This window comes from Loxodonta africana, chromosome 13 (genome assembly GCF_030014295.1).
Source record: "Loxodonta africana isolate mLoxAfr1 chromosome 13, mLoxAfr1.hap2, whole genome shotgun sequence".
Lineage (NCBI taxonomy): Eukaryota > Metazoa > Chordata > Mammalia > Proboscidea > Elephantidae > Loxodonta > Loxodonta africana.
The window spans coordinates 81,065,495-81,088,682 of NC_087354.1; the positions used below are offsets into that span (position 1 = coordinate 81,065,495).

The 23,188-nt window shown below is 40.3% G+C and overlaps 1 protein-coding gene across 1 annotated transcript in view; it reads right to left on the reverse strand.

Moving 5' to 3' along the window:
* Positions 1-22,793, reverse strand: part of CTSO (cathepsin O) — a 49,369-nt gene extending 26,576 nt beyond the window's left edge. The window contains exons 1-5 of the mRNA XM_064267637.1: positions 22,704-22,793; positions 18,798-18,960; positions 15,971-16,212; positions 9,089-9,197; positions 7,964-8,103 (exon numbers count right to left, since the gene is read on the reverse strand). Of these exons, the coding sequence (XP_064123707.1) occupies positions 7,964-8,103; positions 9,089-9,197; positions 15,971-16,189 (468 nt within the window). The 5' untranslated portion in view covers positions 16,190-16,212; positions 18,798-18,960; positions 22,704-22,793. The remainder of the gene's footprint in view (positions 1-7,963; positions 8,104-9,088; positions 9,198-15,970; positions 16,213-18,797; positions 18,961-22,703) is intronic.
* Between the last annotated feature and the right edge of the window lie 395 nt (positions 22,794-23,188).

Below are 23,188 nucleotides of genomic sequence, written 5' to 3' on the forward strand. Positions count from 1 at the left end.
AGTAAGTGAGACGAAGTCTTGCCATCCTCACTTCCAAGGAACACTCTGACTGTACTTCTTCTAAGACAGATTTGTTCATTTTTTTGGCCGTACATGGTATATTCAATATTCTTCATCAACACCCTAATTCAAAGGCATCAATTCCTCTTCAGTCTTCCTTATTCACTGCCCAGCTTTTACAGGCATATGAGGTGACTAAAAACATCGTGGCTTGGGTCAGGTTCACCTTAGTCCTTAAACTGACATCTTTGCTTTTTAACACTTTAAAGAGGTCTTTAGTAGCAGATTTGCCTGATTCAATGTGTCATTTGATTTCCTGACTGCTGCTTTAATGGGTGTTGATTGTGGATCCCTTATATAGGTGGATGTAATTCCACCTGGGAATAGGGATTTCTTTGTTACATTAATAAGACCGTTACCAGTGTGGTGTGTGTCCTAAACCTAATCACTTCTGAGTTATAAGAAAAAGCAGATTAGACACAAAAGCAAGTAGAAACAAGGGAGCATTAGCCTAGAGCTGGTGCCCTGGTTTCAGGCTACTAGCCTCCTGACCTATGAGAAAATAAATTTCTGTTCATTAAAGGCACCCACTCGTGGTGTTTGTGTTATAGCAGCACTAGGAAAGGAAGACAAATTCTTTATTCATTTATTTTTCTTTCTCTTATTATTAGATTTGGGGCAAGCTGTTTAAAAATCTGGGTCTCATGTTTCCTCATCTGTAAAATGTGTACAGTAATAGTACTTGTCTCACAGATATATTCTACCGATTAAGTGAGCTGATACGTGTTTAGAACACAGACAGCAGGTAGTCAGCATATGTAAGTTACTTTAACTAGGGCTTTTTTACTACATAGTTCCCAGAGGGCAGGACTGACATGTTCCAAGATAACATCAGAGACAAACTATTTTTCACTGTAACCGCACATAGATTTAGGAACTCTGGTGGTGCAGTGGTTCACAGCGCGGGTGCTAACCAATATGAATCCACCAGCTGCTCCTTGGGGCAGTTATACTTTGTCCTATAGGGTCGCTATGAGTCGGAATCAACTCAACAGCAGGGGGTTTGGTTTGGCTTATGCATAGACTCATGTGTTCCAAAAGTAAGACCACCGGTTGTCCCAGCAATGCTAAGTTTATGAATTCTGATCAATGCCAGGCTGCACTAGCTGATTCTGCCCTAGAAACAACGTATGTTAACCCCAGGCCACCATACTTTGCAATTACCCTTGCTAACTAACCCCCAACCCTCACTTTGACATGCCACTGAGATTCTCTCAATGTGCTGCTCTCCCTTGCTCAGCAAGATTAAAGAGCCCAGCTTTGTATACTAAACAGGCCTCTCTCTGTGGAACAGGACTCAGAAATGTGGTATTAAAGATGAGGGGCTCAGGCTAGGGGGATTAAGTAAAAAGGCAGATATGTGGACTGTTTTGAGATATGTGATGGAGACATATGTCAAACAGAACCTGGCGATGGTTAGATATGGAGTGTGGATTGGGTAAAGAGAGGAATCAAGGCTTTGCATTTGTGGCTTCAGTTGAGTGGTATTAATTACTGAGCTGGGAAAGATCAGATTAGAGGCATTACTTTAGGGATTGTTCATGAGTTCTGAACATTTTGGACACATTCAGTCTGAAATGCCTATTAAACATGCAAGTGAAAATATTCAAGTGGTTGCCTATGGAATTTTTAGAGCACAAATAACATTTTGTATACAATTATGTCAAATCAAGACATTTTCCTAAATATTGTGATGAAGCACAGCTATTAGATGGGAAGAAAACCACAAGCAACAATATAAGGACTATTATCTGCTGTGATCAGAATTAGAAGAACCGGCAGGAAATAGGCTACTGCAGAATTTTTCAGGGAGCAGAACTTTTTGACTTTAGTTAGCTTCCAAGAATCTTCTCCTCAACCACCACGTGACTGTCAGTTTGTCATACTGTGAGGGCTTGCATGTTGCTGTGATACTAGTATTTCAAATGCCACTGGTATTTCAAATACCAGCAGGGTCACCCTTGGTGACCAGGTTTTAGTGGAGCTTCCAGACTAAGACAGACAAAGAAGAAGGACCTGGCAGTCCACTTCTGAAAAAAAAAATGGCCCTGTGAAAATCTTAATGGCAGCAAAATATGGTCTGATATAGTGCTGGAAGATGAGCCTCTTAGGTTGGAAAGTACTCAAAATATGACTGGGGAAGAGCTACCTCTTCAAAGTAGAAAATAAAAAATAAGTAGAGTTGACCTTAATGACGTAGATAGAGTCAAGTTTTCAGGACATTCATTTGCTGATGTGGCACCACTCAAAATGAGAAGAAACAGCTGTAAATATCCATTAATTATGGGAGTGTGAAATGTAGGAAATATGAACCTAGGAAAATTGGAAATTGTCAAAAATGAAACGAAACACATAAATATTGATATCATAGTTGTTAATGAGCTGAAATGGACTGGTATTGGCCATTTTGAATCAGACAATCATATGGTCTCCTGTGCTGGAAATGACAAATTGAAGATGAACAGTGTCAAAAAGAATATTTCAAGATCTATGCTGAAGTACAACACCATCAGTGATAGGATAATATCCATATGCCTATAAGGACGACCGGTTAATTATTATTCAAATTTACACACCAGCCACTAAGGCCAAAGATGAGGAACATGAAAATTTCTACCAACTTCTACAAGATGCACTGATAATTACTGGTGATTGGAATACGAAGGCTGGAAACAAAGAAGAAGGACTGGTAGTTGGAAAGTATGGCCTTTGTGATAGAAATGACACTGGAGATTACATGACAGAATTTTGCAAGACCAACGACCTCTTCACTGCAAGTACATTTTCTCAAGAAAACAAACAGTGACTATACACATGGACCTCACCAGCTGGCGTACAGAGAATGAAATCAACTACGTCTGTGAATAAGATGATGGAAAAGCTCAATTATCATTAAACAGAACAAGGCCAGGGGCCTACTGTGGAACAGACCATCAATTGCTCATATGCAAGGTCAAGCTGAAGCTGACGAGAGCCAAAGTATATCCCACTTGAATTTAGAGACCATCTCAAGAATAGATTTGACATGTTAAACACTAATGATTGAGGACCAGACTAGTTGTGCAATGATATCAAGGACGTCATTCATGAAGAAAACAAGGGTCATTAAAAAGACAAGAAAGGGAGACCAAAATGGATGTCAGAAGAGACTCTGAAACTTGCTCTTGAAAGAGTAGCTAAAGGAAAAGAAGGAAATGATGAAGTAAAACAGCTGAACAGAAGATTTCAAGGGGTGGTTCGAGAAGACAAAGTATTACAATGAAATGTGAAAAGGCCTGAAGATAGAAAACCAAGAGGGAAGAACATGTTCGGCATTTCTCAAGTGGAAAGAACTGAAGGAAAAATTCAACCCTTGAGTTGCAATACTGAAGGATTCTACAGGAAAAATATTAAATAACACAAGAAGCACCAAAAGAAGATGGAAGGAAGGAATACAGAGTCACCATACCAAAAAGAACTGGTCAACATTCAACCATTTCATAAGGTAGCATATGATTATGAACCGATGGTACTGAAGGAAGAGGTCTAAGCGGCACTGAAGGCACTAATGAAAAACAAGGCTCCAGGAATTGAAAGAATATCAACTGAGATATTTCAACAAATGTATGCAGCTCCAGAAGTGCTCACTCGCCTATGCCAAGAAATTTGGAAGACAGTTACTTGGCCAATGGACTGGAAGAGGTCCATATTTATACCCATTTCAAAGAAAGGTGATCCAACAATGTGGAAGTCATTGAACAATATCATTAATATTACACACAAGTAAAATTTTGCTGAAGATCATTCAAAAGCTGTTGCAGCAATACATAGATAGGGAAATGCCAGAAATTCAAGCAGGATTTAGAAGAGGATGTGGAACCAGGGATACCATTGCTGATGTCAGATGGATTATGGTTGAAAGCAGAGAATACCAGAAAGATGTTTACCTGTGTTTAACTGACTATGCAAATGCATTCGACTGTGTGGATTATAACAAATTATGGATAACACTGACAAGAATGAGAATTCCAGAACGCTTAATTGTGCTCATGAGGAACCTGTACTTAGACCAAGAACAGTCATTCAAAAACAACAAGGGGATACTGTGTGGTTAAAGTCAGGAAAGGTGTGCATCAGGGTTGTATCCTTTCACCATACTTATTCAATCTGTATGCTAAGCAAATAACCCAAGAAGCTGGACTACACAAAGAAGAACATGGCATCAGGATTGGAGGAGGACTCATTAACAACTTGTGATAGGCAGATGACACAGCTTTGCTTGCTGAAAGTGAAAAGGACTTGAAGCACTTCTGATGAAGATCAAAAACCACAGGCTTCAGTCCATGGATTATACCTCAACATAAAGAAAACAAAAGTTCTCACAACTGGACCAATAAGAAACATCATGATAAATGGAGAAAAGACTGAAGTTCTTAAGGATTTCATTTTACTTGGATCCACAATCAACATCCATGGAAACAGCTGTCAAGAAATCAAATGATTCACTGCATTAGGCAAAGACGTCACTTTAAGACTAAGGTCTGCCTGACCCAAGCCAAGACGTTTTCAATGGCCTCATATGCATGTGACAGTCAGACAACAAATGAGGAAGACTGAAGCACTGATGCCTTTGAATTATGGTGTTGAAGAAGAATATTGAATATGCAATGGACTGCCAGAAGAATGAACAAGTCTGTCTTGGAAGAAGTACAGCCAGAACGCTCCTTAGAAGCAAGGATGGTGAGAATTTGTCTCCCTTATTTTGGACATGTTATCGGGAGGGACCAGTTGCTGAAGAAAGACATCATACTCGGTAGAGAGTAAGTTAAAAAGAGGTAGATTCTCAACAAGATGAATTGACACAGTGACTGCAATAATGGGCTCAAGCATAGCAAAGATTTGTGAGGATGATGCAGGAACAGGCAGTATTTTGTTCTGTTGTGCATAGGGTCTCTCTGAGTAGGAACCAACTCAACAGCACCTAACTTTAACAACTACTTATCTTCAAACTGGAAAGCAGAGCAGCATAAGGATAAAACATGGTCAACAGCATGTGAGAAAGAAAGAAAAATACAAACAGAAACCGTTCTGCACACAGATACCACTTCTTTGGGGTTATAACAGTTAGGAGGGAGTAAATGAACAGTTAAATCCTAACCAAGTCCAGTTTAAGGAAAAGGGTTATTGAGGTGAGTTTAGGGTGAGTTTGGTTTCCAGCATGGCTGGATAAAGACAGTCTATGACATCATCAGACAAGGCTCTCCCTGTCTCCTGGTTTGGTGTGTCTCTTCTACCTTTGTTGGCTTCATTCTCAGAAAGACTTTCTCCTTCATGACACAAGTTAGTTGTCATGAGCTAATGGGGTATAGCCTTCCAGGTGCCATTCAGTAGAAAAGAACAAGCCCTCTTTTACAGTAGAAAAGGGTAAGCCACTTTTTACAATAGCTCCCACACTAGTCCTGTGATTCAACCTCTGTGCAAGCCCATCTCTGAACCAACCACTGCTACAGGAATTTGGTGGACTGATTGACTTAACTCTGGATCCATCCATGGATCTGAGATTGTATCCCACATACATGTCATAGGAGAGCAGGAGCAAATGAAAATCAACTACTTTTGCCACAATGGAACAATTAATGGGTGCTGCAAACCAAAACAACACACGTCTATTTTATTTATTTAAACAGCAGCTCCCTGCAAATAACTTGTAGATTGAGATAATACGAATAAGTACAATATAAAAATCAAAGACCAAATGGATACTAAGGACAGCTGTAAGTCCTTACTTGGAAAAGGAATTCACAAACTTTAATAGCTGTTGAACAAATATCTGTGAGTGTATATACAAATAGGTGCGAGGGGTGAGATGCTAAAGCAAGAACATGAGAAGACACTTCACTGTGAATCCAATAATAAAGCAAATGAAATCGTAGTAAAATTTAACGTACAGCAAGCAATACAGAACCTGAGAAATAAAATGGATCATTCTAACTAGACTGAGAAACTTTTGGCTGCAAAACATACCATAAAAGAGAAAGCTGAATGAACTGTTGCGGTTTCCACTGCAAACACACTGAGATTATACCCCTGAAGTTAGGGAACTGGTTTGGGCAGTCAACTGACATTCCCTATGCCAATGGTGAGGTGAAGAAAAGTAGGATAGAAGGAAAATCGGTCTTTGAGGGACTCACTCTCTGGCGTCTATACAGTCAGTACTGTTAATGACACTTGTTTTGAAAACCCAAGTTTGTTACAGTGTTTAATATATTAGGGAACAAGAACCTTTGCTTATGTGTCATTTCATCTACAAGAGATACAGTAGGAAAATACAGAAAGCTGTACCCAGCTGAACTGAGCTCTGTAGAAATACACAACACACGTGCATGCACACAGCTCAATCATCTACCTGCTACCTCAGTTCACTGCGTGTGTTATGAGCCACACCCATCCACATCTAGTGTTAGAACGTTCTGTGCACTTTCAGATGGCACTCCTTCCACCATGTCACATTAACTCACAAGCTGCAACCTTTCTAATGCTCGCTTCTAAAAGCATACATGATCCGTTTTTCAAGATAGAGTACTGTATTTATTGCAGTGTTCATGTATTTTTTATAATTTATTTTTGTTTTTGTTCAGAATACACACAGGAGTACACCAATTCAACAATTTCTACATGTACAATTCATTGACACTGATGACACTCTTTGAGTTGTACAACCATTTGCATCCCCCTTTTCTGGGTTGTTCCTTCTCCATTAGCATAAATTCACTGTCCCCTAAGATTCCCATCTTTCAAGGTACTATTGTCAGTTTGATCCCATATAGACAGAGCTTAAAAGAGCACAATACTCAAGGCAGGCATTCTTCACGAAGTAAACTATTGTTTGGATTTAAGAAGATTTCAAGGGATATTTTTAGTTTATGGTTCAAAGATTATCTCAGGGCAATAATTTCAGGGATTTTTCCAGCCTCCATAGCTCCAGAAAATCAGGATTCCATCATAATTTGAAATTATGTCCTGCACTTTCCCCCTTTTGATCAGGATTCTTCTAAAGAATCTTTGATCAAAATGCTCAATAATTATAGCCAGGCACCATCCAGTTCTTCTGATCTCATGACAAAGGAGGCAGTTTTTCATGGAGACAATGAGCCACACATTCCATTTCCTCCTCCTATTCCTGACTCCCCTTCTTCCTCTGTTGCTCCTATTTTTTAAATCATTTATGTGTGTAAAGCTGTTAAGATTTTTTATTAGTTTCCTATTTTTTTGTGTCATTGACGAAGTTTTTGAGTGCTGTGTTCCTATCTCCATGTTTCCCATAAACTCCAGCACTTTTATTGAGTAGTTTTGCATAGGTGGGGATTTTTAGGAACACGCATGTCACCGTATAGCAGAACTGACTGCACTTTTAAGGATCACAGATTAGAAAACGTGTGATCCCACAGGAGGCTGTGGTAGGGAAAGGGTCTTCTGATAGAGATCAGAGAATGAGGCATGAGAACCCAAGGAATAAGTCCACGCTGTTAGTAAATGTTACTTTTTCAGTATTGTTTCCCTTTTGAACCACTTACCATTTAGTGGCCATGTTTACCTTCTCCAACCTTCCATCTGCTATTGTATAGAAGGCCTGGTGTCTGTGATCCAGCTACAGGAAGTCTCCCTGAGGGAGTGTGCTGAGGGCAATGGCTATCACCATGAGGACACACAAATGAAGGATGAGCTTCAGGAATTAAAGTCAGGGCTCTGATGTCTACATCTCATCCCATCAGAGAGTCTGCTTTCATTGCCATTTTTGGGATGATTGAGGTTTGATTTTATCTAGAAAGATGATGAGTCCATTTACAAGTTTTTGACTGAACTTGATCGCAATAATGCCTTCCGATGCTAAGTTTTTTTTTTTTTTAAAGAATCTGAAACTTACCATCTTCTGGTTTCTCACTTGCGTTACAACATGCTTCTCTCTCCAGTCAAATCTCACTGGCAAGGATACGTTGGTGATTGACATTTGTAGGTCTGTTGGGTATCTGGGAAATCTGGAAGGCTTGCTTCTCAAATAAATTGCTGAATGGAAACATGAAATGAAAATACGACCAGTAACACATTATAGGGCGAGATCCTTACAATTATTTCTCTAGGACATTTTCAAAAAGAAACATATTGTAGAAACTTTCCAAGAGGAAGCTTGTCATTCTAGATTTTTCTTTGTGTTTTTCCATTTCAGGAAATACATCCAGCTGAAAGCTAGCAAAAAACAAGAATTCCTAACATAAGGCTGGAGTTGACAGATAAAATGACTTGTCTGGTAAAATCAGGCCAACAATAAAAATGGATACAATCAACATCATCTGTTTTATCATTAGCCTATGGAACCACGGGTGTCTTGAACAGAAGTAGCACTGGAAAACTGCAGAAGTGATAAAACACAATGTCCCTTATAGCCAAATGGAAATGTGTATAATTATGCTTTTCAGCAGCTGCATAAACACTTAAGTGCTTAGCTACCAACGAAAAGGTTGGTGGTTTGAGTCATCTCAGAGATGCCTCAGAAGAAAGGCCTGGAACTGCAAAGATCATAAACTAAAAAAAAAAAAAAAAAGCCATTGCCATTGAGTTGATTCTGACTCATTGTGACCCTATAGGACAGAGTAGAGCTGCCCCATAGGGGTTCCAAGGACCAGCTGGTGGATTCAAACTGCCAACCTTTTGGTTAGCAGCCAAAGTCTTAACCACAGCACCACCAGGGCTCCCCAAAATATCATAGCCATTGGAAATCCTGTGGAGCACAGTTCTACCCTGAAACACATGGGGTTGGGTTGCCATGAGTCATAATCACCTTGATGGCAATTTTTTTTTTTTTGGTTTGGCCATCAATATATTTTTCTAACTCTCAGCACCTGGCACATGCTTGACACTTGGGTTTGTAAATACTTAATAAAGGTTAACTTTTACTCAATTTACTAGATTTATAATTAAACAATTCCTCAAAAGTTAAACGAACAAGTTAAAATTGGGAAATTAATCTACTCAGAGAACAATTAGACCATACCTTTAAACTCTTCAGGAAACAAATAAGAAAACTGATTTATTCCATAGGAGGCAGTAGAGTTTTCATTAGGAAATAGAGAATTCAAATATCGATGTCTGTTAAGGCTTTCCTTTGAAGAAATAATAAAAAAATAAAAGCTCATTTATATCAAGCATGTTGACTTTTCAAAGTGATTTGTATATAACCCACTTCAAAAATATTTTTCAGGTGCAAAAGTCAGTGATTGATTTATTTCCTACAGGTCATAATGAAAGGTTTTAGAAGATAGCCAGATCAGATTTAAAAGCCTGTTGTATTAGAACTACTCTCTGATTTCAGATATTTTATAAAAGCATGGAAAAATATGTCTTACTTATTTCTGAATTCCCTTCACCAAGCATGCAGGGATTACTAAATGTATGTTTGCTGAAATGCTGGCTCAGTGAAAAATACATAAATAAACTGCAAATGACTAGGGGCAAATTGTCACCTACAGATATTCATATAATTAAACAATTACGACATTTGAAGTGTGTTCTTTTCATCTTTGTTATTTCCCAGCACTAAGTAACAAAGCATGAAATAAGGAATGAGTAAATAAAATGAATAAATAAACCTAATTCTATTTAAGCTTTGTAGATAACTACACCTCATTTGGAGCCCTGATGGCGCGGTAGTGAGGAGCTCAGCTGCTAACCAAAAGATCATCAGTTCAAATCCACCAGCTGCCCCTTGGAAACACAATGGGGCATTTCAACTCTGTCCTATAGGGTTGCTATGAGTTGAAATTGACTCAGTGGCAACAGGCTTGGGTTTTTTGGCATCTCAATTAGGGTTATAAGGTTTGTGGAAGAGATGCAACCCAGGAAATGTTCCAGGAAGATACGTTGATTTTTCTATTTGGAGGGAAAATATGGCCATTATTTACATCTCCTCGGCTTTGAATTTTGTTATATCTTGCCTTCTATACGAACATGACTCAAATTTCTAATACTGACCAAATGAGTAGGATAAACAAAATTTCAGGAGACTGACATTTGGAAGCAGCGGTAATGGAATCAAAGGACATAATGCATTGAGCAAGTCTGTTACCAAAGACGACTTTAAGGTTTTAAAACCAAAGAACCACTTTTACGACTAGGTCCATCTGACCCAAGCCATGGTCTTTTTAATTGCCTCACATGCATGTGAAAGTTGGATAATGAAAACGGAAGACAGAAGAATTGATGTATTCGAATTGTGGTATTGCTGAAGAATACTGAATATACTGTAAACCGCCAAAAGAACGAACAAATCAGTCTTAAAAGAAATAAAACCAGATGTTCCTTAGAAGCAAGGATGGCAAAACTCTGGCTTGTTTACTTTGGATATGTCATCAGGCAAGATCAATCACTAGAAAAGGGCATCATGTTTGGTAAAGTCAGCAAAAAAAAGGGAAACCCTCAGTGGGATGGACAGACAAACAGCCACAAAAACGGACTTGCACATACCAACGGCCAGGAAGATGGCGTGGGACCGGCACTCTTTTGTTACGTTATATATAAGGTCATTCATCATGAGTTGGCGCCAACTTGATGATGACGACAACGTAATCTGGTAGGTTTTCAACTGTCCCTTCTGTATTTATGTTATTAAGGGTTTACTGTGTGTCTGTCTCTCACAAACCTATATGCAAAATGAGAGCAAAGCTCATCTGTCTTATTCATCACTGTGGTCCCCACATCAAGCACATGCCTGACACACAATAAGTACTCAACAAATATTTGTTGTTGAATAAATAAATAACGTTTTATGTTTGCCATGCCCTTAATGGTTTTAGGGTAAAGGAAACCAAGCACAAAAGACTATGTGCTCTATGATTCCAATTATGTAAAATTCTAGAAAAGGCAAAAATACAGTGATAGAAAAAAAAAAAAACAAAACAGTGGTTGTCTGGGGCCAGACTAATAGGAAGAAGGAAGACTATCCAGAGCAAATGGCTTAAGAAACCGAAAAATGAGGAATTGTGCTACAGCTTATAGGAGCTCTGGTGGCGTGGTAGTTAAAAGCAATGGACTGCTAACCGAAAGGTCAGTAGTTTGAAACCACCAGCGGCTTCATAGGAGAAAGATGTGGCAGTCTGTTTTCATAGAGATTTACAGCTTTGGAAACCCTACAGGGTGGCTGTGAGTTGGAATCGACTCGCCGGCAGTGGGTTTGGTGCTGTACCTTGATTACAGAGGTGATTACATGATTTCATAATATGAAAATTCACCTAACTGTATACTTTAAATTGGAAGATTTTATTTACATGTAAATAATATCTTAGTAAACAAAAACAACTGGATAAAATACATTTCGCCAATATTAACAAATTAAGCTCTTTGAAAGACCTTTGTTATGGAATGAATTGTGTCCTCAACAAAGGTATGTTGAAGTCTTACTTCTAAAAAGTAGCCATTGAAAATCTTATGGTTCACAACAAGAATATTATCCACATAGTATTGGAAGATAAGTCCAAACCTGCCAATGATCATGAAGATGGAGCAGGACTGAGCAACGTTCTACGGTTACATGTCATGCTGTCATGAGTCAGAGCCCATGTGAAGACAACTAACACCAACAAGCGAAATAACAATGCCATCTTATTTTTGCTTATAAAATTCGTACATTGTTTATAAAGTAAGACACTGGGAAACTGGAACATGCACACATATACGTGCTATATAATCTGGTACACCCTTTTAAGAGCCCTCAAACTGCACAAATTCTTTGGCCCAGATATTCTAGGAATGCATGCCAGAATCATGAGTGGGGGCAATGATATCACTACAGACACTTAAAGGGTGAGTATATGGCTGCGTTCACACGCGTGGCTGGGAAACTGAGGTGGTAGTTTACCACATTTTTTCCACACAGTTGGACACTAAATGCAAAGTGTTTTTGTACACTGTGAGAAAAACAAACATTGCCTCTCTTAGTAAATAACAGGTTAAAGCCAAAATACTTAAAAATAATCAAATCTATTCATCTTTCGCTCAATGAGTTTCAAAGTTCTTCTCTTAATTTTGCATAGGCTAAGACATTTACTTTATCATCTGAATTTTAGTCATTCTGGTTATGAGGTAGCTATATTAACAGCAACTTAATATTGAAAGAAATGATTATTGATTTATTTTTAATATTCATGTCCCTAATACTCAATGATAATTCCAGTAACAGCTACTTGATTTTAGCCTTTAGCATGTGTTTGAAAAGGCAGACGTCTCTTCAAATATATTTTCTACTTGCTGTCACTTGCTGTTCTTTGATTTATGTCAGCATCTACAATATTTGCAGGGCTTGTGGAAATGTTGCTCTCTTCTGCATATTTAACCAGGGCCAGCTTCTAGAAGAATCCCATTTATGAATTTTGTCTGTCATTCCAGGACAATTACTCCTGCCATTTCACGTCTATCCAGGGCCCATGCTAGGACTACTTGATATTTGTAATTGGCAACTTCTTGCTATGAAAAAAAAAACACGCTGGACCCCAAAGTATTCTGTCCCACAATCTCCCTGCCCCCAACCACCGCCACCCTGTTCCCTTGACTCTGCAATATGACTAAAGTCCTTTCCTGGAGGCTCTGAACAAAGGATCATTCCCTTACACATCTACACGCACACACTTAAGGATGGATTTGTTTAATCTTTTCTCGACTTTGCAACATACTAAAATGTTTCACCACATAGACATCCCACTGCTGTATAATCTTTGACTACATAATTAACCTCTCTGAGCTTTCTTCATTGACAGATGAGGTAACGCCAACCTGTCAAAATGTGAGGATTAAATAAGGTAACAGTTGGGAAACATATTATAGTGTCTGGCTAAATAGATGCTCAAGGAAATACATCCTGCTGAATCCTCCTTTGCCCTGAAATATAGAAATTTGGATTATAGCAAGTGTCATTCAAAGACCATGTTTTCAGACTTACTTAGGTTAATGTGGAGTAAATATTTCCGAGGGAATGGGAAATGAGGACCAATTACCTACAGAAAGCTATCTTGTGCTTCAAAATAATATTATCAGGAATATTTTTTCTGTGTGTTGTAACAGTAGGATGCATATCCGGTTTATTTAACAGTGGTTTCGCATTACTTACATTTTAAAAAGCTCTATATTTCATTCCTCGAGAGTATCTGCTCTTTTAAGAGACTTTTCTGGCCCATCTCTTACAGCTAAAGCAGATTTCCTAAAAGTATTACAAACTTTGACTATCTTGAGCACTTGCTGCTCGTTGTATTAACAACCTCTGTGGTGGGACCAGTGTTTTGTGCTGGACTACTAACCTAAGCGTTGGTGGTTTAAACCCACTCAGCGGAAGAAGGACTTGGCTATCTGCTTCCCTAACGATTATAGCCAAGACAACCCTGTGGAGCACAGCTGTACTCTGCAACGCCCAGGGTCACCAAGAATTGGAATAGAGTTGACAGCAACAGGTTTGTTTTGGTTTTGTCATAGAACCAAAAGTAGCCAAAAGTTCCATTAACATATTTTATTAACATAAGGTAATAGAGACTACAATAGTGATTGACTGAAGAGTACTGTACCTAAAGCCGTATAAAATATTAAAGACTAGAGCCCTCATTTCATTTATCACAGAAAGATATAAAATTTGGAGGGTACGAATCATTACAACTTTTAAATGTGCAGAAGTCTGAAAATCAGATGGATATACTGGTGGAAAAATTACAGCTGATAAATCAGAACAGGTTTTGAACAGATGTGGTGCCAGGTGATGGTGTGTGTATCCCTTATGATGATCCCATGCACTGACAGGGTAAATTTTACATGAAATTACTAGCTGAGGAAACAAGCAGTTTGTAAAGATCACTTTCTCTACTGAACCTCAAAGGCCACTGCTTGCCTTTCACTTCCATTACTAAGGCTTAACAGCCCTCATGTACCGATTCTGAGGTCTGGTTTAGGATGAATCATAAATTCTATACGTGGAATTTAAATATTCTCTTTGGTTTCCGAAAGTTGCAGTGAATTCGGGGATGGGCAAAAGAGATAAAACATTTGTACGCTATATAGGAGAATTACTGAGAATTTCTCTCAAAACTTGAGGGTTGTACCTTAGCACAGTGCTTCTCAACTGAGAGTGATTTTGTCCCCCAAGGGGACGTGTCACAATGGCTGGTGACTTTTTTGATCATTACACTGGGAGTCTGATAGCAATGTTACTGGTGTCTGGTGGGGGTAGAGGCCAGAGATGCTGCTAAACATCCCACAACACACAGAACGGCCCCCACAAGAAAGAATGACCAGATATACATGGGATCACTGTTGTATTCTCTACTGCCTTATGTATTTCTTTGCGTTGCTGTTCAGAAGCCCTGTACTAGAATAATTAAAATATAATTTCATTGAATATACTTTTACGAATTACTGCTTTAGAAAAGTTTCTTACATAAGACATTTTATGGGGGGTGTGCTGAGGTCTGTGTAAAAAGAATGCACATATATATTTACTAGGTAAAGTAATAAGAAATTTGTAGTCATTCAGACTGAACGTGGTCATGTGAGTGTGCGCGCGCACGCGTGCGTACCTATGCTCCTGTATTCACAGACTGAATTAAAAAAATGCTCTTTTGTGAACTGGATGAAGGAATTTGTTTTTCTCGTAGACTAGTCTCTATATTCGTCTGTTCACTGGAAAATGAGTTATAGCACAATGTTGAAAGATAAAAATATGAATTTATTAGATTATGATTTCTCAGAGTTCTGCACATGTCTTATTCTTTATATCACTCAAAAACTTAGAGCAACCTCATACATAGTAAATATTACATAAATTAAATAAATCATGGAATAAACAGCTGGACAGGTGGACAAATAAATTCATAAATTCTGATACAAGATTTCATTTAGGCACTGTATGCTTTAAAGAAGAAGAATCAGTACTTGAAAAATACACCCCGGTGACAGAAACGACACCAGAGACCGCATGATAGAGTTTCACAAGACCAATGACTTATTCACTGCAAATAACATTTTCAACAACATAAACAGTGACCATACATGCGAAGCCCACCAGATGGAATACACAGGAACCAAATTAACTACACTTGTGGAAGAAGACACTGGAGAGGCTCAATATCAACAGTCAAAACAATGCCAGGGGCCGACTAAGGAACAGACAATTAATTGCTCATATGCAAGTTCAAGTGGAAGCTGAAGAATATTAAAATAAGTCCATGACAGCCAAAGTACCACCTTGAGTATATCCCACCTGAATTTAGAAATCATCTCAAGAATAGCTTTCACACATTGAACACTAATGACTGAAGACCACATGAGTTGTGGAATAACATCAAGGACATCATACATGAAGAAAGCAGCAGGTCATTAAAAAGACACGAAAGAAAGAAAAGACCAAAACGGATGTTAGAAGACACTCTGAAACTTGCTCTTGAATGTAGAGCAGCTAAAGTGAATGGAAGAAATGATGAAGTAAAAGAGCTGAACAGAAGATTTCGAAGGGAATCTTGAGAAAACAAAGTATTATAATGGCATGTGCAAAGATGTGGAAATAGAAAACCAAAAGAGAAAAACATGCCTGGCATTTCTCAAGCTGAAAGAACTGAAGGAAAAATTCAAGCCTCAAACTGCAAAGATGAAGGATTCTATGGGCAACATATTGAATGACGCAGGAGGTATCAAAAGAAGATGGAAGGAATACACAGAGTCACTGTCCCAAAAAGAATTAGTCAACATTCAACCATTTTATGAGGTAGCATTATGATCCAGAATGAATGTTATTGAAGGAAGAAGTCCAAGCTGCACTGAAGGCACTGGCAAAAAAAAAGGCCCCAGGAATTGACAGAACACCAATTGAGATATTTCAACAAACAGATGCAACACTGGAGGTACTCACTTGTCTATGCCAAGAAGTTTGGAAGACAGCTAACAGGTCAACCCACTGGAAGAGATCCATATTTGTTCCCATTCCAGAAGAAAGGTGATTCAACAGAATGTAGAAATTATAGAACAATATCATTAATATCACGTGCAAGTAAAATTTTGCTGAAGATAACGCAGTCAGTTGCAGCAGTACATCGACAGGGAACTGACAGAAATTCAAGGTGAATATCATTGCTGATGTCAGATGGATGTTGGCTGAAAGCAGAGAATACCAGAAAGATGTTTACAACTCTGTTTTATTGACAATGCAAAGGCATTTGACTGTGTGTATCATAACAAATTATGGATAACACTGTGAAGAGTGGAATTCCAGAACACTTCATTGTGCTCATGAGAAACCCGTACATAGATCAGAAGGCAGTCATTCGAACAGAACAAGGCAATACTGCATGGTTTAAAAATCTGGGAAGGGGTGCGTCAAGGCTGTATCCCTTCACCATATTTATTTAATCTGTATGCTGAGCAAATAATCCAAGAAGCGGGACTATATGAAGAAGAACATGGCTTCAGGATGGGAGGAGGACTCATTAACAACCTGCATTATGCAGATGACAGGACCGTGCTTGCTGAAAGTGAAGTGGACTTGAAGCACTTACTGATGGAGATCAAAACCACAGCCTTCAGTACGGATTACACCTCAACATAAAGAAAACAAAAATCCTCATAACTGGACCAATAAGCAACATCACGATAAACGGAGAAAAGACTGACGTCTTCAGTGACTTCATTTTACATGGACCCACAATCAATGCTCACGGAAGCAGCAGCCAATAAATCAAAGGACGTATTGCTTTGGGCAAATCTGCTGCAAAAGTTTACTTTCAAGTGTTAAAAAGTAAAGATGTCACTTTGAGGACTCAGGTGCGCTTGTCCCAAGCCACAGTATTTTCATTTGCCTCATATGTATGGGAAGGCTGAACGAATAAGGAAGATCGAAGAAGCATTGATGTCTTTGAATTATGATGTTGGTGAAGACTACTGAATATACCATGGACTGCCAGAAGATGGAATAAGTCTGACTTAGAAGAACCGTCAGAGCGCTCCTTGCAATGGAGGGTGGCGAGACTTCATCACAGGTACCTTGGACATGTTATCAGGATGGACCAGTCCCTGGAGAAGGACATTATGCTCGGTAAAGTAGAGGGTCATCGAAAAAAAGGAAGACCCTCAATGAGATGGATTGACACAGTAGCTGCAACAATGAGCTCAAATACAGGAATTATTGTGAGGATGGCCCAGGACTGGGCAGTAGTTCTTTCTGCTGTACACAGGGTCATTACGAGTTGGAATCGGCTCGATGGCACCCAGCTTTAAGCTAGAACCATCAGAAATATTCTGCTGAATAAAACAATCTTTTGTCAAATTCACCTCTTTATCATGATGTTAGGCAGAAAACGCAATTCTTGGATAAAGTTTATTTGGAGGAGGTAATCCAGTGTTCAGGTGACTGATTATGACAAGCAGGTACCTATGGCTGGTTAGTTAGGATCACTCATTGTAAAGATACTATTATCTCCTATTTTATGCATCAACAAATGTGCTTAAAGGTAAAAATAATTTTGTAACAATGTAGCACGTGTCACTGCCACAGGAGTAATTAAGGAGAAGCTTCTGAAATTTTATGCAAAGTCATATGTGCATTTGCAGTGAACACAATTCTGAAGTGAGTATGAACAACTTCTATTAAATTCATTAGTGGGTCTGCATCCCCCAAAGAATAGCAATCTAACTGTTCTTCAGCATAACTATGAGCGTCACTAAGTATGAGTGTACGCCTAGGTTTGGCACAAAGGAGGGCAGGTAGAATATAACAGTTAGGAGCTTCCTGAACACTAGAAGTTTCTAAAGGAGTGAAAGAGCAAAGACAAGAGCTGCTATTCCTTCTTTCCCAGGTTAGTTTTCCTGGATGGCATCCCATAATAAGTCAAGGAGGGGCCCAGTTATAACTGAATAACATAATGATAGTTCGTGGGAAAGTGGTCCTAAATGTCACCTAACTTCCATTTAGGGAATATTCCTGGGGAACTTGCGAAAATGCATGAGACGGAAAGGAAAAAACCTTTCACTATTTTCTAAGTCCACGACCATCAAAGGCATTACTAATCGATCAAGCACTTTTTCCAACTGTGTCTCAGCTGCATGCCCTGGATACTTCTCAACACCCTCTGCCAAGCAGTTTGCAAATGTGGTGAGACCTACTAAAAACAAAAACCCCTATTGCTATCCTTAAGTGAGACATCAGGATCCAAAGACTCTAGCTCTTGGTCCTCAGTGTCTGCCTGCTTTGCACACTATAACCTATAGTTCTCTGTAGCACAGCACAGTGTGCTTTATAACTCCATTTTCATCTTTTTAAGTTTTATTTAATTTTGTTCTAATTTTACTTCATTACAGATCAAGATAGCTTTCTAGATTCTGACCATAATTAGCCTGATACATAAACAATGGAGGGTGTCAATTCAACCAATTCAGTATGACATAATTTTACAGAGATTAGTTTTCTAGGGTCATAATGATTTTTAGTTACTGCATATGTTAATCCATCCTGAAAAAGCCACACTCACGGTTATCAAGGAAGCAGGCCCTTTCTATTGATTGCTGAGTCCAGCTCTCTGCTCCAGGTCCAAACAGCCATGCCAGTTCAAACCCAATTATGTTTGGAAGGATCAACCTCATGAAGTGATCTCCCATTAGCAGCAATTAATTTAAACATTTTTTTTCATTCTTTCTCAACCCAAGGTTTTTTGAGGGTAGTGGTAGATCAGTGGAAGAATTCTTACCTTCTAAACAGGAGAATTCTACCACACACAAGTAAAAATTTGCTGAAGATCATTCAAAAACGGCTGCAGCAGAGCATGGACAAGGAGCTGCCAGAAATTCAAGCCGGATTCAGAAGAGGACGTGGAACCAGGGGTATCACTGCTGATGTCAGATGGATCCTGGCTGAAAGCAGAGAATACCAGAAAGATGTTTACTTATGTTTTGTTGACTGCGCAAAGGCATTCGACTGTTGGATCATAACAAATTACGGATAATGTTGCAGAAAATGGGAATTCCAGAACACTTAATTGTGCTCATAATTGTGTGCACAGACCTAGAGGCAGTCATTAGAACAGAACAAGGGGTCAGGAAAGGTGTGTGCCACGGTTGTATCCTTTCACCATACCTATTCAACCTGTATGCTAAGCAAATAATCCGAGAAGCTGGGCTATATGAAGAACAGCATCTGGATGAAAGGAAGACTCATTAATAACCTGTGATATGCAGATGACACAACCTTGCTTGTTAAAAGTGAAGAGGACTTGAAGTACTTATTGGTGAAGTTCAAAGACCACAGCCTTCGGTATGGATTACACCTCAACATAAAAAAAAACAAAAATCCTCACAACTGGACCAATAAGCCACATTATGTTAAACAGAGAAAATACTGAAGCTGTCAAGGATTTCATTTTACTTGGATCCACAATCAATGCCCATGGAAGCGGCAGTCAAGAAATCAAAAGATGCATTGCATCGGGCAAATGTGCTGCAAAAGATCTCTTTCAAGAGTTAAAAGCAAAGACGTCACTTTAAGGAGTAAAGTGCACCTGACCCAAGCCATGGTATTTCCAATCTCATCATATGCATGTGAAAGCTGGACAACGAATATGCAAGACCGAAGAAGAATTGACTCCTTTGAATTGTGGTGTTGGCGAAGAATACTGAATATAGCATGGACTGCCAAAAGAACGAACAAATCTGTCTTGGAAGAAGTGCAGCCAGAATGCTCCTTAGAGGCAAGGATGGCGAGACCGCGTCTTACATACCTTGGACATGTTGTCAGGAGGGATCAGTCCCTGGAGAAGGACATCATGCTTGGCAAAGTACAGGCTCAGCAGAAAAGAGAAAGACCCTCAACGAGGTGGACTGACACAGTGGCTGCAACAATGAGCTCAAGCATAACAACGATTTTAAGGATGGCACAGGACCGGGCAGTGTTTCGTTCTGTTGTGCACAGGGTCACTTTGAGTTGGAACCGACTCGACAGCACTGAACAACAACAACAACAACATGGACTGCCAGAAGAACAAACAAATCAGTCTTGGAAGAAGTACAGCCAGAATGCTCTTAGAAGTGAGGATGGTGAGACTTTGTCTCACAACTTTGGCCATGTTATCAGGAGAGACCAGTCCCAGGAGAAGAACATCATGCTTGGTAGAGTAGAAGGTCAGCGAAAAAAAAGGAAGGCCCTCAAGGAGATGGATTGACACAGTGGCTGCATCAATGGGCTCAAGCATAACAAGGATTCTGAGAATGGCGCAGGACTAAGCAGTGTTTCGTTCTGTCATGCAAAGGGTCGCTATGAGTTGGAACCAACTGTACAGCACCTAACAACAACACACAGGAGGCCCAGGTCCAACTTCCGGCCTATCCACCTGAGGCACAGCCACCACTCATCTGTCAGCGGAGTCTTGCATGTTTGTTATGATGCTGAACAGGTTTCAGCAGAGCATCTAAACTAAGACAAACTAGCAAGAAAGGCCTGGTGACCTTCTCCCAAAAATCAGCCAACGAAATGCTACAGAAAAGCACAGTGGCCCTATTCCATTGTGCATGGGGTCACAGACAGCTGATAATAACAGCAACAAGTTTCTTCGTAACTCTTCCCTCCTCTAATTGCAACTTTCCATCTCCCAACCTGGAACCTAGTATTTCTCCTGAGAACAGTTGTATTTTCTATACATTCATCTCCTGATATGTTCTTTTCACAGGGCCAATATGAATAACTACATAAATAATAGATATAACCACAAGTAGTTGTCTTCAAGTCCATTCTGACTCATGCTGACCCCATGTGTGCAGAGTGGAACTGCACTCCACAGAGTTTTCAAGGCACCTCTGGATGGGTTCGAACCATCAACCTTCATGTTAGCAGTCAACTGCTTAACCTTTTGCACCACTTAGGGATTCCAAATTATATATATATATAAAATAAATTATAGAAATAACATGTTATATATATGTGTATATGTATATATATGTAACCTAACCCAACTCATTACCTCCAGCTAATTTTGACTCCTAGAGACCTTTTTTTTTTTTTTTTAGAGATCCTTTAGGACAGAGGAGAACTGCCCCATAGGGTTTCCATGGCTATAAGTCTTCAAAGAATCAGACTGACACATCTTTTCCCCTCAGAGTGGTGGTGGGTTCCAACGGACGACCATTTGGTTAGCAGCCAAACACTGTGCCACCAGGGCTCCACATATACGCATAATTTTTACTCTATCCCCCTTGAGCCTCCAGTCCTTAAATGTGATTTTTTGAGGAACGTGGCGGTGCACTTACTGATTTAGCCAATGAATACATTCATTAGTACAGATGCGTCTATTCTCACCCTCCTCCCCCCACAGGTCCCAAGGGGTTCTGGTCACCACAATAGCAAGCAAGCCCAGGGCAGAGGTAGAACACAGGACAGAAACTGTGTTCTCAAGGGGTTGTGAGTGCTTCTGGTTTCAAAAGCTGGATCTGAGCTGCAAGGGTAATAAAGTGGAGAAGAAAGTTCACAGGTCAGTGTGGGCCACAGATAAGAATGGACGGTCAGTCAAGGCAGGAACCTCCTAACCATTAATTACAGCAGGTGAGGGCACAGCAATAGGAGCCCATGAGAAGCCCCAAGAAAAAGATCAGAAATGAATAAATACAATCCCCCTAAGTCATATTAGTGAATTCACACTTATTTTTTGGTTCAGAATGAAGCAATTTCTTTTATAATAAATTACAACATGATAATGACATCTTTTGTTATTAAAAACAAATCTTAAACAGTATCACATACACAGAACACGGTGAGGCAAACTCTAAGTCGCTATTTCTTGCGGTCCCCTGGGCTTCAGAAAGTGTTATTATGAAGTCTTTTCCAAATAATCTGAAGAGGAATTAGATTCTTCCATTTTCTCGAAATCGGTCTCCACCAAGTCAGCAGAAGCTTTTAAAGTGGTAAACTACTTTAAGGAGTTCCAAAAAAACAAACCAAACCCACTACCATGGGGTCTACGCCGTCTCATAGAGACCCCAGAGGACAGAGTTCTCCAAGGAGCGCCTGGTGGATTTGAACTGCCAACCCCTTGGTTAGCAGCCATAGCACTTAACCGCTACACCACCTTAAGGAGCTCCGGTTCAGAAAAATCCATAAATGGCAGGATTCTCAGCATTTACATAATGTAGTCTCCTGTTCAGAAATTTCTGATCACAGGAGGAAGTTAACATCGCACCCCTCCGGGGGAAAAACGACAGGTTTCCTGCGCCAGTAGGCAGCACCATGCTTCTGCTTCTTGTAAAGGTTTGAAGTGGGTGAGAATGGTCAAGGGGACTGCTAAAAGGGGTACTTCTTCCAATCAAGACTACTTTGCCCACATCCCCTGACTGCTGTGGACGCATGGTATAAATCCACAGCGCAAATCATTCATGGAAAATCAAATCTTTCGTTCGCGAAAGACACGGGAGAAAGGGGCAGACACCCTGGCACACGGAGCACGGAAAGACAAGCTCCATGTGAAAGCCCAGCGCTGGCACCGCAGACTCGTTACAGAGCCACAGCCAGGTGGCCGCCGAGAGCGCCGCACCCCGTGGCCCCTCCACCCAAGCCCAGTCCCGGGACAGGAAGGGGCGAAAAGGAAACAGAAACGCTGGCGCCCGCTCGGTACCCGGAAGGCGGCTGCCTCTCGCTCGCGGCTCGGCGGCCCGGTCCGGGAGAAGGTGGCGCCGGGGCCCGCGCCGCGCCCTCTGCCGCCGTCGTCGCCGCCGCCGCCGCCGCAGCAGCAGACCAGCCAGAGCCACGGCAGCGCCCGCAGCTCCATCCCGGCCGGAGCCCCTCCGCCAGCAGGCCGGCTGCTTCCTCTTTCGGTTCATTGGCTCCTCCCTCTACCGGGCTCGGGGGACCGAGGGGTGGAGTGAGGGCGCACGGGGCTGCGCACGCTGGCTGTCTTCAGGTCCCTGGTGCTCTGTACCCGGAAAGCCGGTTAGCTGGAAGGTTGGAGATTCTCGCAGTTTTACTTGAAGCATCAGGCACAGGGCCATGTACCACAGAGGAAGATCTTTATACAGTAAATAAAAGTCTTCATAGAGTAACACGAAAATACAAACTTCTGTGTGAACAATTTGATTTCTGCTGTCTCGGTACTATATAATC